Genomic DNA, 9,031 nt, shown 5'->3' with positions numbered 1-9,031 from the left:
TTGGACCAGGGGCAAAATTGTCCAAAAGTCAAAATATCGGGAATTTTTGAATGGGACTTTTTCCAACACCTCAGGAATGGCATTTTAAATGTGTTTGAATATTCACTTCATGGTTAATGCACATGGTTTGAGTTTTGGGTTGAAAAATGAAATGGTGAAAATTGGACAATTACCACACATATGTGAATTTGAGAAATACAACACCAATGAGCATGGGACAAGTTTCTATGGTTCACATATGACATTTGGAGTTTGCATGAGCTGTCAAAACAGCTGGAAATGAGCTGTACATGGAAATTACATTTTTGCCCTTATTTGCAAAATAACCAATTTCATTAACAATTCCATTTTTGCTAATTAACATGATTAGTGGATGATTAAGCTCAGGTATATAAACCAAAACACTCTCTAATCATAACAGAATTTCATTTCACCAAAATTCAGATCTAAAAACTCTCCAATTCTCTCACATTTTCTCAAGAACATTCAAGAACACATCACACAAAAACCACAAAAACTCTTCCAATTCTTGATGAAATTCGGAAATTCTTGTTGATCCAATCTTCATTCCACTTCTTCTTCTACTGTTTTGACAAAGCAACTTCCAAATCCTCAAGATTCACAACTGTCCAAAGAATGCTCAACAATGGTGAATTGGAATTTCTCATGATTGGAGCAAATTCGAGCTAGGCTAACACCTCCATTCATCTTCCCTATCATCAAGCTTGGACTGTTTTGAAGAATCACATCCAAATTCATCACGAATCGCAACTGTCGGCAAACAAAGGTGCGAATTCGAATCTCACGGTTTTGTAAATTGTTATATGCATTGTGTAGATCGTTCATCGTAGGTTAGCGTGAAACTTGCGGTTTATAAAACGGTTGAGCGAGTTGAGAGAAATCGCGACTCGAAGCTTTGAGTGAGAAACTTTATTCGATCGATCCGTGAGTTGTGTTAGGAATTAGGTGAAATTGATTATGTATTTGAGATCCTCACACTTAGACCTTTCCATCGGTGTATCATTTGCTTGATTTGGTGGAGAATTTCTTGAGGCCGAAGCTGGTGTTGATGGAGGACGAAGAACACGCAACGTTCTTCACGATTCTGGAAAAAGAGCCCGTGTTCAATCCTGAATTTTCGCATGGCCTTTTGAACTTTTGTTTACCGCCAAGACCATCCATTCACGCAGCGCCAGCACATTAAAATGCTGCTGTGTCGTTTTGGCCAAAACTAGAATATTACCATACTGCTATTAACACATTTAATTAATTAATGTTAATCCAAATAATTATTAAAAAATCATACACACCTTTAAAAATCCATAAAAAATAGTAAAAAAATCCAAAAATATGGAAATTTTTTCTATAGCTTCCTTGTTGAGTGTAGGTTTTTTTTTGACCTATTGGTCAAAGTTGTGCTTGGGGAATATTTTATTTGACCTAGGGTTTTCCATTGTATGTCCATTTTTGATACATGTTTGTAATTTGATCATGAAATACTCATAATGTAGAATAAATTCTTGAAAATTTTTGTGGTGGTTCTTGACTCATTGAGGATTATTTATATGTAAATTTCATGAATTTTGGATACCTGGTTAGAGAGCAGCAAATTCTGGAACTTAGGTGTGACAATTTGTGTCACACCTCTTGATGTCAACTTGCAGGATTTTTTTGAGTGACCTATACATGTTAGAATTGGCTGAAATTTTGCATGATGACTTGTTGACATGTTAGGATGTTGTATGAATTTTTGTAGAATTTTTCACTGCATTTTCTATTTGATCATGATTTTTCATTTCTGGAGATCATTTGTGCAAGCTCATATGACATAGGTTGGTAGAATGATTGGGAAATGCTCACATTGTATTGTATGGCCATGAAATTTGATATGCATGAACTAGACACATTTTAGGACCTCCTTGTTTTGGTCTCATCCATTTCTTTTTTGTTTTCAATGAGATATGAATTTTTGAAGTGGATGTATGCATTGATGGTATGAATTGAAGCATGAAATGGTGTCTGTTTTTGTTGATTTTCATTGACATGGTTCCATTTGCCCAATGGATCTCAAATTTGACATGGTAGACCTTGACTGACCCCTGTTTAGGTGTATTTAATTTGAGAATTTTTGAATGTGTTTTGGTATGGATTTGAATGCAATAATTCTGTTTGTATGTTTGGTGCTTCATTTGAACCAATATGGATTGTTTTGTGCATGAATTGAACTTGATGGATGATATAAACATGAGACCAATGATGTTTGCTCTTGTTTGATGTTAATTTGATGTTGGATGGTGGATACCTTGCTGTTTTAATTTTTTTCTTGCTTTTGGACCCTAGGCTTGGCCTAGTGGTCTAGTTGCTAATATTTGCTTGATTTTTCAGGATCAAAAAAGCAATGTACATGGAGAATGATCCAAATCCAATTTTGATTGATGTTGTGGATGTTTGTACACTAACATAACATTGTTTTGTAGGTGTTGGAGTTTGGGTTTAAGCCTTGAGCTTGCCTTGTGTTGTGTATAGTTTGACTGTTTAACTGTTTGCTGTACAATTTGTCTGATTGAATACTGACTGAGTTTGATTGTTTCCAGGTACTTTAGTTGCTCAGTTCCTTGTGAACTATTGCTTTGCTTTGCTTAAGCAACTTGCATAGAGGTATAACCTTCTTACTTCATGTAGTCTGGAGACCCGGCTGTTACCGGGCCGGGCAAATTGTCTGAAGTCCTCCTTAAGAGGCAATGCTTGTGTATGTTTATTTTTCAAGCCCAAGCAGGTAAAGTCCTTCAAGTAAGGCAATTGGTGGAAGGTAGGGACAAGCAGTCTGTCCCCCACTATTCAGTTGAGTCTTCTCCTTGCTCCCATTACATGGTTGTAGCATTGAGATCAAAACCCCAAGATCTGTGCAGTGCACATTGTGTCAGAGTCATCGAGTATAGAAGGGTTCCCCTATTCTGGACCCATGCTCATTTGTCAGCTCTCCCTGGTTAGGGACAAGAGCTGTGAGGTCTGATCCTCACTTCATCCTTTCATCTGCTTCACCTTAGCCTCGTAATGGCAAGGTTAAGAGCAAACACAGCCCGTACAGACGACTCGCTTCGGCAGTCAAACCTATTGTGTGAGCCCCTTGTTTGGCTATAGTGCGTGTTATGTGGATATCTGATTGACATGCTTGTTTGAGATACCTGTTCTCATTTGATGATATATGATTGTATGCTTGTGTGCTAGCTTCTTTCCTGGTTAGGTTAGTTTGCTTATGCAAGTAGGATAGAAAACCGAACTTAGGGTTAACGATGCATGACAACATTAGGCTCGAGTCTCAGCTCCCTAGTTGTGTATCTTTCCCCGGTTTCTGGTTAGCAATTTAGTCCCTTTCAGGGGAACTACATCGCCCTGATCCTTGTTCCAGACAAGGTATGTAGGCAGGTGGTCGTGCGAGACCACTCCGGGCAACCTTTTTCTTTTTTGCGTGCGTTTACTTGTTATCTGACTGTGTGTTTTGGCTCGGATGCCGACGTAAGCCCAGGGATTGGCAGTCGGGCTCCACGTTTGCCGTTTTGAGTGTGTTTTGGTTCGGATGCCGACGTAATTCCATCCAGTGGTTGTCGGGCTCCATGTTTGCCACTCTTGCTTGTTTGTATGTTTTGTGTTGTTTGGCGTGCGTAAGCCGAACTACAGTGGCTCTGATTCTTGTTCCAGACAAGATATGTAGGCATAAGGTGCGATACCTTATCGAGCCCGTTCCTCTTAACCCCACCTGCGTTCCCCGTGTGTGTGTGATGTTTAGCAACCTTTTCTTTATTCTAGGACGTGGATCCCTAGGAGTACCTAGGACGTGAGGGGTGCTAATACCTTCCCCTCGCGTAACCGACTCCCTTACCCTGTCTCTTTGGTCGCGAGACCATTTCCTTTCCAGGTTTCTCTGAGCGTTTCCTTTCCCTATCTTGGGATAAATAAGGTTTAGTGGCGGCTCTGTGTGTTTTATTTTCGAGTCTCGCCGGTTGATTTTTCGCAGGATGCGACAGCTGGCGACTCTGCTGGGGAATAAGAGACATGTTGACCTATGCTGGTCCATCGTCCCTAAGCGAGTCTCTCCTAGCGCTTTAGGATAGGTTTGGTTGCTTGTTTTGTTTATTTATTGCATTTATTATATTAACCATTGTTTATATACTTGCATTAAATATGTGCATGCATCATTACTGTCATGTTGCCATCTTCCTCTGCAGGTGGTTCTGTTACTTTGGGGTGGGTGTTCTGAGTGGGGCTAAAACCCAGGCCCGAGTATACACCTAGGACTAGTGTGGTCTCACGTTGCCTCTTTCATGTTAAGTCAACATGTGCCTGGCGGCGTGATGTGCCACAAGCCGGACGAGGCTCACTTGATAGTGCTCATCTCTGTGGATATTCCGCTTTGTTTGAGTCACTCCATTTGAGTTGTTGACTCTGGTGACCGATCATTCCCGGATCTTTGGTTTAGACGATTTTAAGAGAGCTACAATGGCACACCCGAAAGGGCAAACCCATTGAGTATCTCCGCCCGATTGTCGAGACCATTATCCGCCTTAGGAGGACTTGATTAGAACTTACCTGTGAGGGGAGGGTTGTTCTGTCAGATGTTTGTTCAGATAGCCTTCAGATGGTGACTTTTGATCTGTGATTCAGAGACATAATTATAAGTCGGATTTATGGTCATTTATTGCCGTGACGCCGGAGTGCTGTCCGTGACTTATCAGTGGGGATCCGTTTATTTCGGATTCCCCGGGCCGAGATATTTTATCAGTGGGGATCCGTTTATTTCGGGTTCCCCGGGCCGATTCAGATAAGGGTGATGTGTCTACTCGGATATGGTTTGGTGATGATGGTGATGATGATGTATCTGTCTTCCGTTTATTTCGGAACCCGTGGGTCAGAATTGGGATTGTACATTCCTCAGATGGTTATGATCAGTTCAGAGCCCAGATTCAGTGCAAATGATCAGATGGCTTGGAGGATGGCAACGCATTGCATTCATTCATCAGCATCATTACATTTTGCATTAATTGCATCTAACCCATGTTTACCCATATGCAGGGACACTTTTGATCGAGATTCTGGTTGAGAGATTTCTGTTCAAATATGAGGACCGGTTTGAAAGACAATGTTGCCTACAGTTTCTTTGATCCAGAGATTGGTGTGCTCAAGGATATGGTAGCATTGATTACTCCTGACCATGTGGGGATGTTTAGAGAGTCATACGGCGGTATTCTGAAGATGGTTTTCAGACTCACTGACTGCGACAGGAGCGCCATCCACACTCTTCTTCAGTTCTACGACCCGGGGCTGAGGTGCTTTGTATTTCCGGACTATCTGTTGGGACCTCTGATGGAGGATTATGTCAGCATCCTGGGTATTCAGATCCGTGATCAGATTCCTTTTCATGTCACCAGAGCAGAGCCAGATGTCCTTGGAATTTCACGTGCTCTTTATTTGAGTCCGGAAATGGTCAAGGAAGGTTTGAAGGAAAAAGGAAAGCTACCCGGGTTTCATTTGAGTTTCTTGGAGGCCAATGCCAAGGAACATGCTGCTGTGGGTAACTGGAAGACGGTTTGTGCTCTGATTGCTGTGAGCATTTATGGGATTGTTCTGTTTCCTAACCAGAAGAATTTCGTGGACCGTAATGCTATCAGGTTGTTTATGCAGAGAAACCCTATTCCTACCCTGATTGGAGATGTATACTACTCAGTGCATAACAGGAATGAGAAGAGGCGTGGTGGTCTGGTCAGATGCTGCTCTCAGCTACTCTTTAGGTGGTTCATGGGATATTTGCCTTCCCGAGGTGCCTTTGTTCAGATTGATCCTAGTGTGAAGTGGTCCTTTCGATTGATGGGTCTGCGGGCTGATGACATTGCTTGGACTCATAATGGTTTAGCTGGTCGGGACTTCATCTGCAGTTGCGGGAGTTTACCTAATGTGCCTTTAGTGGGAGTTCAGGGTTGCATTAATTACAACCCGATGCTTCTCCGGAGACAGATGGGGTTTGCTATAGAGGGTCCTCCTCTCGGGCGAGAGATTCAGGAGTCCTTCTATTTCCCGATTGATGGTAACCAGACCAAGTTGAGGCAGGTATTGGACGAATGGCGAGATATCCAGAGGAGGGGTAAGGTTCCTTACGGCAAAGTCAACTGCCGGTATTTTCCACTATTTGAGGATTGGTTGCGGAAGAGGATTGAGTCTACATTTCTACCGTTCCCTGGAGGTGACTCAGTGTGTCCTAGGATTGAGGGTCCAAGTTCTTCTGTCAGCATGGAGGAGTTCCTTGAGATGAAGAGGGCCAGAGATCAGTTACTTGCAGAGAAAGCGGAGTTGGAGAGAAGTGTTGCTCATTTTCAGGCAGCTAATCAGGAAATCAAAGTGAAGATGGAAGATCAAGACAAGCGACATGCTTTGGAGGCCAAACGCTTCGAGATGGATACAGCCTACTATGGGAAGATCAGCCAAGCTTTAGCATCGTCCAACAGGGAACATGACATCACAAAGGAGAAGCTGTTCAGAGCATCAAAAGTCATCGAAGATGAGAAGAGAAGGCAAATCATAGTGAAGGATCAGAGAGATGACAGAGTCAGGGGTCTCATTGCTGAGTGGGAGGCAAAGCTGCAAGTCAAGGAGTCAGAGAAGCTAAAGATCATTGCAGAGAGAGATCACTATATGGCTGAGAGAGACCACTACTTCAGGCAGATGAAGATTCATCAGAAGGAAGTTGGAAGACTACAGCAGGAGAATACCGAGCTCAGGTTCGCCGCAGAGTTCGCGAGGATGGAAGATGAGATAGGGCCATCTGTGGGACCCTCATCTAGCTAGATCCTTCATTTGTGTTGAATTACCGTCAGGCTTGTTGACGGAATTCACTTTGTCTGTATTTCTTTTCTATTCTGGAGGATTGTATTTGATATTTGATCTGATGTATGACTATTGCACCGATTGTGCACTTTTTGGTTATGTAATGATGGTTTCTATTCAGTGATTGGTTGACAAGCTTTATTTGCTTTACCGTATGCACTTACACAAGCACACACATGGTTGGGGGGAATCATGCTAAATCACATATCTCCGATCTGCACGATGAAGTCAAACACTGCTAATCAGAATATAATGTCGGATTATTATTTGTCTCGATGATACCAGGATCGAGAGACAAAGTGTCCTTCATATGGATAGACACTGCATCCATGCATAATCATGATAACTTGTGTTTTATTTTGCAGGTGACTATTACTAACGTGCTTGTTTGTAAACAGGAACCATTGCTCGCGCTCGAAGAGTAGTACCCCTGCACTCAACTCGCCCTCACCGATATTACACAAGAAGAAACACTCCCAGACTCATGGAGCTTCCCAGTGCTGATATGCTGGAACTGAAGGAGAAAATGAACGAACTGATCAATATAATGCAAGGTTTTGCCATTGGTCAGAAGGCTCTCGCAGATAAGGTTGAAAAACTCGAGCGGGTTTCTGCTGTGAGCAGTGGGGTCAACCTGGATGGAGTCTCCAACCAGGGGCAAGGATCTCGTGATGGTGGGAAGAGGACAACAGTTGGTCTGGTGAATAATGCTGGTGGTGTTGGTGGCCAACCGGGGCAGAATACGAAAGACAACTTTGTGCCTCCGTTTTATGGGTTTGACGAAGATCAGGAGGAAGATAGAGAGGCTGACCAGTTCTCTATGCGAAATGAGCCTTTTGTGCCTTACGACATTCCTCCTCAGAATAAGGAAATCCAGCTGCTGGCTGAGAAGATAAAAGTGCTTGAAAGTTATGCCACGCCAGGGGTGGTTAACATGTCCAACATGGGATTGGTGGAGGGGATTGTCATTCCTCAGAAGTTCAAGGCGCCTGCGTTCGACAAATACAATGGCAGTTCTTGCCCGGAAACTCATCTCCAGGCATTTGTCCGCAAAATCTCGGCATACACCGCGGATCAAAAACTGTGGATGTACTTTTTCCAAGACAGCCTGTCTGGAGGCTCCTTGGAATGGTACACCAAGTTGAGATCGTCCGATATCAAAAGCTGGCAAGATTTGGGAGATGCTTTCTTTAAGCAATACCAATTTAATGCTGATATGGCTCCGAGTCGTACCCAGCTGCAGGGTATGTCTCAAAAGCATAACGAAGGATTCAAGGAGTATGCGCAGAGGTGGAGAGAACTGGCTGCAAGGGTGCAACCTCCTCTGGTAGACAGAGAGATGTCCGATTTGTTCATGGGGACCCTGCAGGGGCCGTTTGCAGAAAGAATGGTGGGTTGCCCTGTCACCAATTTCTCTGACATTGTGGTGGCAGGAGAAAGAATCGAAAGTTGGTTGAAGCTGGGTAAAATCCAGGGTGGTGCATCTGCGTCTTCTTCAGGAACGAAGAAACCGTTCGGTAATAACGGTCAGAGAAAGAAGGAAGGAGACACCAGTGCAGTTTATACACAGCGCGGACCCAGTAGGGACCGTTACTTCCAGCACAATGCTGCAGTAACAATTCCTGCTGAGTCTCAGTCAGCACAACCGCAACAACAACAACAGCAGCAACAAAGACAACCGTTCCAACAGAGGCCCCAGAGGGCTGGATACCAGGTCAGGGGCAGAGCAAATGATAGACAATTCGACAGGCCTCCGGTGACTTATTCGTTTCTGTTGAAGAAGCTTCTGGATCTCGGGCTGGTGCAACTGAGGACGCTGGCGCCTTTGAGACCTGATCAGAGGCCGCCCAGTTACAATGAAAATGCTAAGTGCGAATTCCACTCGGGTGCGCCCGGGCATAATGTTGAGGACTGCAAAGCTTTTAAGCACGTAGTCCAGGACCTAGTGGATTCCAAAGCAATCAACTTTGTGCCTTCTCCCAACGTAAATGCAAATCCCATGCCTGCGCATGGTCAGAGGGGAGTAAACGCTATTTCTGTGGAAGATAGAGTGGGGCTGTCTGAGGTCGATCAGTTGAAGACGCCTTTGGTTGAGTTGAAAAGACAACTGCTGATGAATGGGGTTTACCCGGGCTGTGGGTTTGAGTGTGCTGAG

The 9,031-nt window shown here is 43.7% G+C and overlaps 1 protein-coding gene across 1 annotated transcript; it reads left to right on the top strand.

The window, feature by feature from the left end:
* Positions 1-375: 375 nt before the first annotated feature.
* Positions 376-6,996, top strand: LOC127095547 (uncharacterized). The gene is made up of 3 exons (XM_051034222.1): positions 376-787; positions 2,595-2,658; positions 5,071-6,996. Exon 3 carries the CDS (start codon positions 5,116-5,118, stop codon positions 6,835-6,837), a length of 1,722 nt encoding a protein of 573 aa, XP_050890179.1. The 5' UTR covers positions 376-787; positions 2,595-2,658; positions 5,071-5,115; the 3' UTR covers positions 6,838-6,996.
* The last annotated feature ends 2,035 nt before the right edge of the window (positions 6,997-9,031 follow it).

Source organism: Lathyrus oleraceus, chromosome 6 (assembly GCF_024323335.1).
Source record: "Lathyrus oleraceus cultivar Zhongwan6 chromosome 6, CAAS_Psat_ZW6_1.0, whole genome shotgun sequence".
Classification (NCBI taxonomy): Eukaryota; Viridiplantae; Streptophyta; class Magnoliopsida; order Fabales; family Fabaceae; genus Lathyrus; species Lathyrus oleraceus.
The sequence above is the reverse complement of the archived record's forward strand: the minus strand, read 5'-3'. Positions and strand labels throughout refer to the sequence as shown.